This window comes from Bos mutus, chromosome 20 (assembly GCF_027580195.1).
Source record: "Bos mutus isolate GX-2022 chromosome 20, NWIPB_WYAK_1.1, whole genome shotgun sequence".
NCBI lineage: Eukaryota > Metazoa > Chordata > Mammalia > Artiodactyla > Bovidae > Bos > Bos mutus.
The window spans coordinates 56,826,048-56,841,298 of record NC_091636.1 but is presented as its reverse complement, the minus strand read 5'-3'; the positions used below and the strand labels follow the sequence as shown (position 1 = coordinate 56,841,298).

Below are 15,251 nucleotides of genomic sequence, written 5' to 3'. Positions count from 1 at the left end.
TACGAGACAGCAAAAGAGACACTGATGTATCGATCAGTCTTATGGACTCTGTGAGAGAGGGAGAGGGTGGGGAGATTTGGGAGAATGGCATTGAAACATGTATAATATCATGTATGAAACAAGTCGACAGTCCAGGTTCAATGCACGACACTGGATGCTTGGGGCTGGTGCACTGGGACGACCCAGAGGGAGGGAATGGGGAGGGAGGAGGGAGGAGGGTTCAGGATGGGGAACACAGGTATACCTGTGGCAGATTCATTTTGATATTTGGCAAAACTAATACAATATTGTAAAGTTTAAAAATAAAATAAAATTAAAAAAAAAAAACATTTGTTGATTTTCGTTAGACACTATTACAGGAATAACTACATACAGGTCCAAACACTTTTACCCAATAATCCAATGATGTGTTGTCTGCAAGAGACACAATTTAGATTCAAGAAACAAATAGGTTGAAAATAAAAAGAATGAAGATAAATCATATAGACATATCCAAAAGACAGCTGGGATAACTATACTAGTATCTTACAGATAAAATTATTACTAGGGACCAAGAACATTTTGTCATTAAAAAAAAAAAAGTCAGTCCATCAAGATGTAACACTTATGAATGTATCTGCACTTAATAACAGAGCCCCAAAATACATAAAGAAAAAACTGGGAGAAGTGAAGAGAGAAATAGACAATTTAATAATAACATTTGGAGACTTCAACACCTCACTTTTAACTAGACAGAAGGCCAACAAGGAAATAAACTAACGACACCAAACAGACCTTTATAGAATACATCACTCAACAAGAGCAGAATATATACTCTTCTTAAGAGCACAGGGAATACTCTCCAGAATAGACCATATGTTAGAGCAAAATCCCTTACCCAAAACACTTCAGACCATATGTGTTTCAGAATTTCAAATTGTCCATATTTTTAAAGTATGTTGCGTTTTTATTGTATTATATAAGATCCTTCATGCTCAGCAGGGTCTAGGTCAATATCCTGTAATCGATCACAATATTTCTACAGCAAAATATATGAAAACTGACACTGCCTTAGAAAAAGACTATAAACAGCTTCAACTCAGTTCAGGTGTTTTGTCATGAAATAAATTACAAAAAAAAATTGTTAACTCTTGCTTCTACTTTCAAAGCATTTTGGATACACTTCTCTTCATCTCTGCTGCCATCATCTGAATAGGAACCCCTGTTACCTCCTTCCTATCCATCAGGGAGCATTCTAGCAGCATCCCTCCTCTTAGCCCAGGTTCCTTCCAATCCAGGCGTTACAAAGCAACCGAAGGTATTTGTTACTTTTATTATTTTACTCCTCTGCCTGAAACTCTACAATGATGTCCCATGGCTCTTAGAATGAAACACAAATCTATCACAGTGGGCTGCGCGGTAAGGTGCATCCCTACCTCCCCAACATCTCCTACTCTTCCTCACTCATGGATGTCCTTTTATTCCGTCCAATACAACAAGCTCTTCATTATTTCGAGTCTTTAAGCTAGCTGCTCCTCCTTTCAGGGTGATTAGCATCAATCTTTAGGTCTAAGCTTGACTATCATCGCCTCAGAAAGACATGGTTCATTGCATTTTTTAAATCATTTTTTAATCATTTTTTTAATCATCCAGATTTTTCCTACTGAAATTATTAACTTAATCTAAAATTACCTAGTTTGCTTACTTATTGTTTATTGTTTGTCCTTCATCATCAAGAATTTAAATGTAGAAGCAGAGGCCTGTTTCAACAAATTCCATAGCTCTAGAACCAAGAACAGTGCCTGCAACGTGGGAGTGGTCAATGTACTGATGAGTGAAGAAGTAGTCAACAAAAATCATCAGTTAATTCATAGCAGAAAAAAAGATGAAATACTGTGAGGCTAACCCTTGACATGAGTAAGATCATCTTCTAAATGAAAAATAACGTGGGAGTGGTTAATGTACTGATGAGTGAAAAAATAGTCAATAAAAATCATCAATTAATTCATAGCAGAAAAAAAGATGAAATATTGTGAGGCTAACCCTTGACATGAGTAAGATCATCTTCTAAATGAAAAATAAACAGATATTAATCCAACTCTATGCCCTGTTATATCAATAATCACTGTGCATTCACCATCACTAGGAGTTGAAAGTTTCCGCAAAAGCATTTCAAGGAATGCTTGAGAATTTCCCCCTAAAGTTTACTACAGTGGAGCTTAATTATGCCCAAAATGAAAGTAACACATTTCTATCTCAGATTTCCTTCTATGCAATGTATACTACTTCAGTCTTAGTAGGGTGTAGGTCAGACAGAAGAGGCAGACAGGAGGTAAGGACATTCCTCACCCATCCTTATCCTTCACCAAACTGGTCAAGGAGGTCTTTTCCCCCAAATCTAGGGACCACGTGTCACTCAAAGCTACCTGACAAATTTTGGTACAATTAGTTCTAATTTTGTTGACTTAGCATTTTTCTTCTTTCTACTATTTCTCGAACTATTGAAAAGCCTTGTCTAGCTCTGAAAATGTCTTTCATAGAAGCTTTTGTAGTATGAAAGGTAAAAGGAAGACAGTTTGAGAGGGGACTGAAAGGGATTCTACATTCAAGATTTTCTTTCCACTTCCAGGTTTGCCCTAAGGCATGCCTGTTGACTCTAGAGAACACATCGTGGACAACGGCTGTCACCCTGTTCACTGGGTCTTTTCTCTCTGAAAAACTGGAGGCTGCCCTGGAAACCTCCCATCTAGTTATCTTCAGTACAAAGAGAAGGATAAGATGTTGTCATGAAAAGGAAGAAAAAGATGGAAGGAGGATAAGAGAAATATTTACAGAATGCTCAGTATATGCCTGGACAATCCTGTGCTCTTTATTATTACTCTACTCTTAAGATTACAACTAATTTTACCAAAATTTGGTAAAGTTTTTAATTTCTTTGTGCTCAGTTGCTCAGTCATGTCTGACTCTTTGCAGCCCCATGGACTGTAGCCCTCCAGGCTCCTCTGTTCATGGAATTCTCCAGCAAGAAAACTGGAGTGGGTTGCCACTTCCTACTCCAGGGGATCTTCCCAACCCATGGACTGAACTTGAGTCTCTTGCATCTCTTGCATTGGCAGGTGGATTCTTTACCATTAGTACTGCCTGGGAAGCCCTTGATTTTATTTTCTTTTAAAAACTGATAGTGAGGACACTTACATACATACTTACATTAAAATCTGCAAATGTAACACAGAAAAGAAGTTAACACTGGTGTGGGAAGAAAAGAGAAGTATTTCCTGTGGCTTCTGGAATATTCTGTCACAGGAATATAAATAAAATCCACTAATATTTGTGAGAGCTATTACCCTTCTTAAAGACTTTTTTTTTAAACAGGCTGAACAAACCAAGGCAAGCCTGTATACATTTCTTGAAATAGTTCCTTGTTTATCTGAACTATTTTGTACCCTGGAGTTATGACATGTAAGTGTCAGGGCACAACTGCAGGTCCATATATAACAAAGGAGTGCCCAGAGGGTTCCTGAAATAAGAGCTGGATGCTCCATTCATACCGGGAGGGCCCCTGTGCCTAGATTAAGCCTTGGCCACTTGCACATAATTAGCATACCAAAATGAGAAAGAAAGCTGAAAAACATATCAGGGCAACGGAACCCTGTTACCATGTAAAGGACACATGCATTGCCCAGGTGTCATTATTCAAAATCAACTTTGTTGAAGAGATGAAAACGGGGGGGAAAACAGGGTTTTAGACAGTCGCTTTCAGAGCATATATACCTAAAAGGAGGGACTGAATAGGAAATATCTCCCCAATAAGTTCTCATTGACTTTACACAGCAACGTTTTTGTCACGTCTTCCCACGGGACTGCTTCCAGACCACCTCTACTTATGTGGGACTTCATTTGGCTAAATCATAAGAACAGTTGTTGAATTATAAGTTATGGGCACAGGGAAGATGCTGTTAAATATCCAAGGATACAGAAAGTACAAGCCAGGGTGCAGTTTTTCCAGGCCGTGTCCTCAGTGTCCGCTATCCATTTACTTGTAATTGTAGGTGATTATCTTGTCCATTCCCCGCTGCTCTGAAGGGTCAGAAGCACTGTAGCTTCACCCTCAGAGTCATCCCATCCTACTCTTAGAAGGTCCAAAAATAGAAGGAAGCTGCGTTTCCTTTGTTCCAGTCCCTTCAGCAAACATCAGTCACATCACGGCAAAGCCACACGCCAAGACAAAGCAGGAAATGAGTAAGGGAGACATGATCTGTTCCCTTGCCGCATCGCCCTGTGTTGGGGTATTGTACTCACCAGTGGAAAATCATTTTTGAAGTTATGTTACAACTGTACAACTGCTCATTAAAAAAAAAAAAAAAAATCCATCACCTAGTTTTCAGCCAGGTGGCAGATTTCACACCAAGAAAACTACCCAGCAGACATTCTTAGCAGTTCATTTATACCCGCGATCATACAGTAAAATTTCCAACAAATTATTCAATTTCTCTGAACAAAATGCTAGATGAAATCCTTCAACCAGTGACAACCTCAAGAAACCGAGTGTGTCACACATGGGTAATTTCACATTCACAGAGTCTTTTTCATGACATTTTAGTTTTTGAAAAGAGCAGATCTGTCTCACTGGAAACCTTTTTTTTTTTTTTATTCTAGGTTTTTAAAAATAGACCCTACTTTTAAGATTTTTTATTTCCTGTGGTCTGAAGAACCAAACATATTTTCCCACGCAGATTCAGAATAGGAGTATGAGGTCAATTTAAGAAGGAGTTGAAAATTGACTGTAGGTGGCTAATGGGTAAGCAGTAAATGCAACTTAATTTCCTTAAATCACATTCTCACCACAGAAATATGAACATGACCCCCATGATCTTCTCTATTTTTCTAAAACACTTGCTCATGTGTTCATTCACTCATGCCTACTACAAATATTCACCGAATGCCCACAAAGTGATCAAGAAAGTGACTGCCAAGCTACACTCATCTGTGTTACCTCATTTTTTTTTTATAAAATCTGTCCCACAGATTTTTAGGGACAGATTCTTCTTCTACAAGCAGCTGAGTGGAGAGGCCAAGAGACCAAAGAAGAGAAAGGTGTCAAAAGGAAGATATACTTGAAAAAAGCTAGAATGAATGTAGAAAAGCAGACACGTGTGGGAAAGAAAGTTCTGGAGAGTGTCATCCATCAGGACCACATCATCCCTGGTCCTCTCTCCATAAACGATAAAAGCAAGCACCAGTCCACGATACCCTGAAGGGTCTCCATCTTTTTTTTTTACTACCGTCTTGGAACCATCTGGCTTTGAAACAGATTGTAAAATTATTGTACACACAGCCCATACAGTAACTAAGATGGCTATAGTAGTAGATGCAGTATAATTTACATGTTTTATTCACTAGAGGATTATTAATCTGTTCTAGTGCAGATTTAACTGTTCAGTGTTTAACTGCAGTAAAATGCAGATCTAAGTGCTTTGAGAATTAGTAAGCAAATGAAACAAAAATCACTTCAAAGGCCAGGGAGATGCCTCATGATATGTTCTTTGTGTATTTTGATATTTTTAATTACCTATTACATACATCAGTACATGTATTTAAATTTTAACATTTTAGCACTGTTTCTCAGATATTCAGGCATGGTAATGAAAAGCTTCCCCTCGACGTGTCATTTGCTGTGAAACCTACAGAGATGCTAACAAGAGCAACAGAGAAACAGTAAAAGTGGTGTCTTCATGACTTCAGCCATGTTGAATGTATGCAGACATTCTTCATCCATTAAATGCAAATGCCTTGAGTATTTCAACAGACAGCAACGCCAAAGTTCATGCTCCGATGTTTTCCTAATACATTTCCAAAATCACAGTCAATTTTCAATGATAGTTTGTCAGCTTCTCCTACTGCATCAGCTACACCATGAGAACAACTTAAATCACCTCTGAAGGGGGAAATACCCCTTTCACGACAGAGCCCTATTTAGCAAAATAATGATCACGGGGCCCTCAAGAAGTTCATGAAAGGTCTATAAACGCTTTGCACGTAGTCCAGAAGCTGTACCTTAGCACAGTAGCCAACGTGAAGCTGCCTCATGTCAACTTCATCTCTAATTCAAAACTATCACAATGAATCCCATCAGGAAAAGAACATGGATAAAAATGAAAAATACTCTCATTCCAAGGAGTCGCTCCAATCAGTCTCACTGCTGGAAGAAGACTTGTCGCTGACAGCCCATTATAAGAGCTTCAGGGAGAAGCAGCAGGGGCAGAATAACAAAAATGTTATTGGCTGGTAAAGATGGCTGGGGCCCTGTTATCTATAAAGGCAGGCGGCCCACGTGGCAGTCTCCGACCTACCGCGCAAGCCCTCTGCCAGACGTTGGTGCCCCGAGTAACAGAGGAGGAAGGAAAGCTGATGGATACCAGATTCACGGTGACTGATGCCGGACCACCTGCCTGTGCCCTCTGTGACTGCCCCCACCCCAGGATCTCTGGAGCTTCTTCGACCTCCTGCTTATCACACACACCCCAAACTCAAGGCCCTTTCCAGAGCATAAACACGCAATGCCACTCAGTGACACTGGAGGGTACTGCCCTGTGCTTGACCACGAAAAGCATCTCTCCAATTACAAGCAGACTCCAATAAAGACTCATGGGGAGGGACAGCTGGAGAGTAAATATGCGCCCACGGGCTGAGATCATTTTATATCTCACTACATCTGATTTTTTTTATTCCTGATTCCTTCTTTATTTATAATAACCAATCTGGTCAGAAACCTAGGTGGGCTATGCTAGAAAAAGCAGAGAGTAAACATGCAGGCATAAAGAATGATATGGAAAGAAGAGTCAGTAACTTTATTTTGGTGACAAGAGACTGAAGGAAACAACAGGAACTGTTGGTGGGAGCAAGCGAAGGTCCCCATCTCTTAGCCGACTGAACAAGTAAATGTCATCAGAGTCGACATTAAAATGGCACCTATTACCTGCTGGCACTATTCTAAGCATTTTACAGGTATATACATATTTAATCCTCAAAAAATGTATAAAATAGGTGCCATTATTATCTTTTAAAGATGAGTTAACTGAGGCACAAATAGTTAACTAACTCAGCCAAAGTAACATAGCTACTGCCTTCCATTAACATTTTATTTTTCTATCTTTAGGCATTATGGTCCATGTTTTATAGCATGTCTAAAGTTTGCCATACAATTCTGCATCTAGTAAATGTTCTCTCTTCAAACATCTCTAGTTCTTGAAAAAGTACTGAAAGCATTCATAAAGCTAAATATACTTGCTTAATTAATTTAAAATATCACCAACATCTCAAAATAAATTTGATCTTATATGTTCTTAGATTGCACTAATTTTATACCACAGTATGAGATTCAAAACAGAATTAGCTTTTACTCTTAAAATTATCATTAATGCATCATCTTGAATATGGTAATCAATAAAAGAGATTCTGCAAGGAGGTAGTAGGAACGTAAATGCATGTTAATTACTTCTAATGTCTTAATTAGCTCCTACTGCTAATGATACAGTAATTAAGATTTAAATATATTCTATAGGCTACATCAGATTTCTGTTGGGTCATGTTGATGAGCATCACTAAAAGCTCACAAAATGGGGAGGTTTACACCCAAATTCTCAAAGAATTCTAATCTCAATGAGAAAAACAAGTAGAACTAAGGTTTTAGACTCACTGCAACATGTTTCCTGCATACACATGTGCTTCCTGGTTAGCTGCTCCTTTCCTTCTCTGTCCCCACATCTCTCTGGGCACCAAGAGGGGCATCATGGCAACAGTCACTTCTGAAAGTGCTTTAGTGGATACATCGAGCACTGCCGATAGAGTCCAACTCCCATCCATTTTTTAACTTTCTTTATTTCTCATCCCTGAAAGGGGAGTTATGGTGGTACACGTTGACCGATCTGGACCTGATGAGGACCAAATGCAAACACCAGTGTAGGTAGATGGCACCATTTTAGAAGCTATCTCACACAGGGAATTAAAGATGTCCACTCTTTTTAAAGAAGGGCAGGCTCCAGAGGTGAAGTCTATTTTTCCTTCTCTTGAATCTGGTTGGTCCTCTGATTTGCTTCAATCAAGGGAATGCAGCAGACATAAAACCATGTCACTTCCAAAGCTGGGTCATAACAGACCTGTAACTTATATGCTCCTGGAATCCAATCATCACACCCAAATGACACACAGAAAGGAGTGAAGCACCAGCTGACACCCCCAACTGAGCTTCCAACCAACAACCAGCACAAGTCAATTCAGTTCGGTTCAGTCACGCAGTCCTGTCCGACTCTTTGTGACCCCACGGACTGCAGCATGCCAGGCCTCCTTGTCCATCACCAACTCCCGGAGTTTACTCAAACTCACGTCCATTGAGTCAATCAAGTCAAATAAAGATACCCCTCTCGGATGTTCCCATCCAGTCAAACCTCACGGCTCCAGAATGATGCCATATATCGAGAGGAACCTCCCAACTGATCTCAGTCAACCCACAGACTCTTAAGAGATAATAAATGATGGATGTTGTTTAAACCACTAAGTGTGTGAGGTAGTTTGTTAAACAGCAATAGATGAAGCCTTTCTAGACCATCATCAAGACTCAGGCTGAAACCAGTGCCTGCTTGACTCAGCATAACACAGGATAAGTCGTGATGAACCCAGAAACATCAGGATGGCTATGATGAAGTTGAGAAGAACACTTTCCAACCAGGGCACAGTGGCTAAGGCCATGGACCTCAGAGCCTCAGACTGTTTGAATCTCGGCTTTGTCTTTTACTATATATGAGTGTAGTAAAAGGTACTCAACTATGCTGTACCTCAGTTTCCTTTTGTATAAAATAGAGATAATATTATCTACCTCATAAGTTTATTTTGAAGATTAAACATCAGTAATAGTATATGTAAAGCACTTAGAACAGTGCCTGGCACAAAGTAAGTGTTCAGTAAATTCTTTCTCTTACTAGTATTACTTAATGTTTTTCCCTTCTACATCAAGTAACTACGCACTCACAGCTATGGGAGGGCTCACTATTTAAAATGAAGGGGTTCAGAAAGTGCAAGGGAAGGACATGACATGGTTCCTGTTTGATCCTATACCGTGAGGAGATGGATCTCTGCCATGTCATAAAAATATGAGTGCAACAAATGCTAAATTTGATTAGCTTCACACCAGAGGAAACCAAAACTCAGAGTAAATTCTCAGTGTGTGGGTCATCAATAACAGATATGCCAGTCAATCATTCAAATTTTATCTGAGGATAATCTGCTCCTAGGTATGGCAATCTATGCTATGGGAACCTTATAACTGACTTCTGTTCATTAAGAGTACTGAGCTTTATAAGCATATACTCCAGTCCTGGAAAGTTGTGTTTTCAGGCATGATCTGAACTATCATCATCGTACTCGTACCAATTTTGTTTCTAAATATTATTTTGTAGTTCACTGGAACAAACAGGTCAGGCCACCAGATCAGTTCAGATCAGATCAGTCGCTCAGTCATGTCTGACTCTTTGTGACCCCATGAATCGCAGCACGCCAGGCCTCCCTGTCCAGCACCAACTCCCAGAGATCACTCAGACTCACATCCATCAAGTCAGTGATGCCATCCAGCCATCTCATCCTCTGTCATCCCCTTCTCCTCCTGCCCCCAATCCCTCCCAGCATCAGAGTCTTTTCCAATGAGTCAACTCTTCACATGAGGTGGCCAAAGTACTGGAGTTTCAGCTTTAGCATCATTCCTTCCAAAGAAATCCCAAGGCTGATCTCCTTCAGAATGGACTGGTTGGATCTCCTTGCAGTCCAAGGGACTCTCAAGAGTCTTCTCCAACACCACACTTCAGAAGCATCAATTCTTCAGTGCTCAGCCTTCTTCACAGTCCAACTCTCACATCCATACATGACCACAGGAAAAACCATAGCCTTGACTAGCCAGACCTTTGTTGGCAAAGTAATGTCTCTGCTTCTGAATATGCTATCTAGGTTGGTCATAACTTTCCTTCCAAGGAGTAAGCGTCTTTTAATTTCATGGCTACAGTCACCATCTGCAGTGATTTTGGAACCCAGAAAAATAAAGTCTGACACTGTTTCCACTGTTTCCCCATCTATTTCCCATGAAGTGGTGGGACCGGATGCCATGATCTTCGTTTTCTGAATGTTGAGCTTTAAGCCAACTTTTTCCTCTCCACTTTCACTTTCATCAGATTATGACAATATTTGCACATATAATAAAATTAATCCTAAATGTATTAATTAGTAATACCAGGTTAGCTTTTGGTTTTTGGTTGTTTTTTGTTCCCCTTGATTTTTCAGTCATATTACATACACACTTTGGGGACTTGTTTTTGTTAAAATAACCATCGATTTTTAAAATGAAGCAAAACTACTGATTTTTTAAATGAAGCAAAATACAGTAATAATCTATACTGCTATAGGCTTAGAATTAGTAAATATCATTTTGTCCCAACTCTCTGTCTCTTCTCTATTTTAAAATTACATCAAGTACCTATTTATATTTACTTTAGAATTAACCACACCAAGCGAATTAATATATAGTGGCATAAGTTGAAGTTTTTTAAATACTTAGCAATCTATATCAGCTCTGGAACATCTGACCATTGCACTTCTCATGGGACTTTTCACTGGAGCCTCAAAGCTCTCCATTTCTCATCTCCACACATTCTATTCATAAAATTATTATAGATTCAATTATACTACTCATATCCTGTTATTTGGGCATGGTTCCCTCTGCTTTTCAAGACAATTATGACAGATCTATAAATCGATACCCAAGTAGGTCAATCAGTTAGTGGTTCTGAGAAAATATGTCAGGTTTGTGCCTATCTTTACTATCATCATCATTCATTCACATTAGTTATTCATCTTCTTTCCAAATTAACAGCCTTAGGTCAGCTTGAGAAAATTCATAGTTTTATTTCATGCCAGCTAATCATGTCTTAAATGGTGAGTAACAGAAATGCAAATTAAAAGACACTTACTCCTTGGAAAGAAAGTTATGACCAACCTAGATAGCATATTAAGCAGAGACATTACTTTGCCAACAAAGGTCCATTTAGTCAAGGCTATGGTTTTTCCAGTGGTCATGTATGGATGTGAGAGTTGGACTGTGAAGAAAGCTGAGTGCCAAAGAATTGATGCTTCTGAAGTGTGGTGTTGGAGAAGACACTTGAGAGTCCCTTGGACTGCAAGGAGATCCAACCAGTCCATTCTAAAGGAGATCAGTCCTGGGTGTTCATTGGAAGGACTGATGCTGAAGCTGAAACTCCAATACTTTGGCCACCTCATGCAAAGAGTTGACTCATTGGAAAAGACCCTGATGCTGGGAGGGATTGGGGGCAGGAGGGGAAGGGGACGACAGAGGATGAGATGGCTGGATGGCATCACCGACTCGATGCACGTGAGTTTGGGTAAACTCTGGGAGCTGGTGATGGACAGGGAGGCCTGGCATGCTGCAATTCATGGGGATGCAAAGAGTCAGACACGACTGAGCGACTGAACTGAACTGAATTCAGCTTCCATATCCGTACTGCCATCACTAACAATTCCATCTATTTTATATTGCTCAATGCAAACTAAATTTGGTAATTTAAAGTGAAACAGGGAACATGGGACTTTATTACTTTCTCACCCTCTTAACTTTCAGTTCCTCTTCCTTTTCCTTCCATTATGTCCTTCATTTCTATGTTTTGAACCTACTCTTTTATATCGGCTAAACTTCAATCCCATGTCACTATAAGATCTTATCAATTACACACTATTTTGCTTTAGTCTAAGATGTCTTTCTTAGTATTATTTTACATCTCACAAGTCTATTCCAAGAACCTGAATCTGTTCTACCATAAAAAAAAAAAAGCTTATCTCTCCAGGAATTTTTGTCTGGTTATGAGCATTATGTGATCATGTGATTATACACTAAAAGTTCTAAGAATATATAAAATTTCAGTAATATTATTGAGAGCAAATATTGGGAATACTTCTGCATCCACTGTGTAGTTGAACAGAGCAATGAATGAAAGTAGCCAAAATAAAACTGTGGAAAAATACTCATGAAAAAACAAGGCTGGTTAAGTGAAAAAATGGCTCAGATTAGAAATAATGGGTTCCACCAAAGTTTCCAGATTAGTACAGTTTTGCTTTACTTGCATCTATCTCCTGTAAATGGAGCCCATTTAGAGTTTCAATGCTTAAATTAACAAAATACTACTAAAATAATTTGTGTAACATTTCTAATTAATAAAATTGAATTAACTGGAGTATTTTTTTACCAACTTGCCCATTTATAAACTAGGATGAGTATAATTTCATCCATAAACAACCAATTAATAAAGTAAGCCATTTGAATAAAAATGGCTTTGGAGTTTCTCAGATAAAAATGTCACACACTTCTCAAAGAACATCTCTACAAATTCTAAATCTTGGTTTTAGTGTGATTTGCATAGAATATGTTAAGTAGCATATGCAGATATCCTCATGCTTAGTAGCAAAATGACTTCGAGGGAAGGAAATGTCACAACAGTTTACCTGGCAGGGTTGCTTCATTTTAATGGCTGTGACATGGTATCTGTAACAGCAGAGTTCGCAGGTCCAGGAACCCCTCTCACTGATCCATTTTAGCAAGCACAGCTGATGTGTATACCGAACGGACCCATCACATCGGCAGGGGTTCAACAGCTCCCCCTGAAAAGAAAACAACTCAGCATGAATCTTTATGTTTGTGTTTCTGTTTTAAAAACCCAACACTTGCTTTCTTTTCTTGCAAAGCCATTTACTCAGAAGGATACAAGCATCAAACACTATCTTAGAAAATGAAATTAAATTTTTATATCTCTGGTGGGAATGAAACTAAAGTCTTAAAACTATTTCAAAGATATTACTTAGAGTCATGACATAAATGTTCTACCAACATACAAAATGTCTGCAAGATATAGCTCTCAATACCCTTGGGGGAAAGCTGTACTATTAAATCTCTTTAATAACTTTTAAGTGGATGGTCAGATGCATTTCCTCTGCAGTTATTCTTAATCATTGCTAAAGAAGAAATGCATGCCATCCCAGAAAGCAGCTTGCAATAGCATTATGCTTTTTTTTTTTTCTAAATGTAGCATCATAAATATTGACTTAGGGCACTATATTCCTGAAAGCCTACATGTTCTTATGCAATTTCCTTACTTATAAAAATACTAAACCTAATGTTTTCTGAGACCACACATTTCATAAGAGAGACGTATATCCTGTTTCCCCAGCGATTACTTGCTTATAAGTTTGCATGCACTTCTAACGGAGTTAATAATTTTAGAATTGTGTTTCTAATCAAGTACATTGTTAGCTAAATAGGCTTTCTTTCACAAGATCAAAGTCCATTTTTATTTGTCCTATAAAAAACTCTAACATGCCTTTCACATCAGTGAGACTGAGTCACCAAAATTTGCAATAAGGAAAGACTCTGCCCTTTTTGGTTTTGAAATGACTCACTCCCTGTTTGTGCTCTAAGGCTATCTGCCTCACGATACACTTGTAGATAAAGGAATATAGGTTGGTTTCTATGTATAAACCAAATCCATTTAGTAATTCACAAAAGAGATACTTATAGCATTACCACTAAAACACCTGAGGAGTGTGTAACTGCAAAACCAAGTAGAAAAAAAAAAAAAGTGTAGACCAAATCAAGCACTATTCGCCACCGGGACAAGGTTATTTGCCTTTGCAGGAAAGGGACATTAGGTAGCCGCCACGCAACCGCTCAGCCCCGGAACCCAGAAGCGGACGCTGTCCGTGGTGCTGAAAGCCGGCCATACGGACCGGGAGCCAGCCCAGCCCTTCCCGAGCCCACCTCCCTCTGCCCCAGCGTCCCCCCGGGCCTCACCTGCTCGGCGCCCTGGAAGCAGATCTTGCAGATGGGCTGGTGGTGCTGATGCTGGTGCCCGGCGCGATGGTCGCCGCCGCCGCCGCTGCTGCTGCTGCGGCTGCTACACACCGAGCGCGTCTCGGGCTGGTCGCCTGCGCCCCGCCGCTCGCCCTCCCCACCCGCGCCGGCCTCGGGCTCCCCGGGGCCGCCCTTCCCTGCCGCCGCCTCGGGGACCGTTGCCTCCGGAAGGTGCCTCGGACCTTCGCCAGAGTCGCCGGCCGCCGACACCTCCTGCCCTGCCGGCGGCGGCGGCAGCTCCTCGGCGCCCCGGTGCCGCGGAACCACCTCCGCGGGCGGCTCGTCGGGCCCCGCGCGGCGCTCAGGGGACGCGGGCGGCGCTGGCAGGTAGCGAGGGGGCGCGGGGCCCGAAGCCGGCTCTCCTGGCGGCGGCGGCGGGGGAGGCGGCGGGGGAGGCGACGGGGGTGGCTCGGAGTCCCCGCTCTCCGCCTCACGGCGCCGGCCGCCGCTGTGGCCGCCCTCAAAGCTCATGGTGGTGCCGCCGCCGCCCTCCTGCCAGCCCGGCGAGCGGGCCCGGCTCGGGCTGCGGGCTAAGGGAGAACGGAGGAGGAAGGGAAGGAAGAGGGGGCGGGCGGAGGGTGGTGACGGGGGCCCGGGCGCCTGGGACTGAGGGGCGGGACGGGGAGGGGACGTGGAGGGTCCGGCGGCGGCGGAGGCTGCTGCTCCGCGGAGCCGCGGGCTCGGCTCTGATGGAGGCGGTGCCCGATTCGGCAGCGCGAGAGAGCGGCGCGGCCCGGGGGGGTGTCGGGGGGGAGCGAGGGCGGGGGACCCGGGAACCAGGGGAGGGGGAGGAGCCGCGCCGCGGAGGGGATGGGCCCAGGAGGAGGTATTCGGCGGGAGCCGGCGCCGGGCGGTAGGTGGGGAGGAGCCGGGGGTCGTTCCGGGGGATGGGGAAGGGGCCTGGGTGGGGGGCTAGCGCAAACCCCCGGTGAGGTGCGGAGACGGCGGGCCGGCTGGAATTGGGGGGAGGCGGGTGGGGGAATCCCTGGGCCGCCTCCCGCGACCCCGCCCCGGGGCCGCTCACGTCTGTTCCGGGGCGGATTACCCCTCTCGGAACCGCGCAGCACTGCGGCTCCGGTGGGTGGCGGGAGGCGGGGTTGGGGGGGAGGGTCGGGGGCCACCAGGTCCAGAAACCGTTACCGGACGGCCAGGGGGATGCCCGCGGGACGGGGCAGGGGCGATCGAACCCAAGACCGGCGTGGGAATGGAGGGGGGGCGGGGGGCTCGCGACACTGCTGCCCTTAGCGCGCCCCAGCTGCCCCCTAAGCAGGGGACGAAGGAAAGGGCACGCGGGGCCCTGGGGACTAACGGATGCTCC

The 15,251-nt window shown here is 42.6% G+C and overlaps 1 protein-coding gene across 1 annotated transcript in view; it reads right to left on the bottom strand.

The window, feature by feature from the left end:
* The window catches only part of MARCHF11 (membrane associated ring-CH-type finger 11), a 114,237-nt gene extending 99,715 nt beyond the window's left edge, over window positions 1-14,522 (bottom strand). Inside the window, exons 1-2 of the mRNA XM_005898545.2 lie at window positions 13,874-14,522; window positions 12,532-12,687 (exon numbers count right to left, since the gene is read on the bottom strand). Coding sequence (XP_005898607.2) covers window positions 12,532-12,687; window positions 13,874-14,404 — 687 coding nt within the window. The 5' untranslated portion in view covers window positions 14,405-14,522. The remainder of the gene's footprint in view (window positions 1-12,531; window positions 12,688-13,873) is intronic.
* Between the last annotated feature and the right edge of the window lie 729 nt (window positions 14,523-15,251).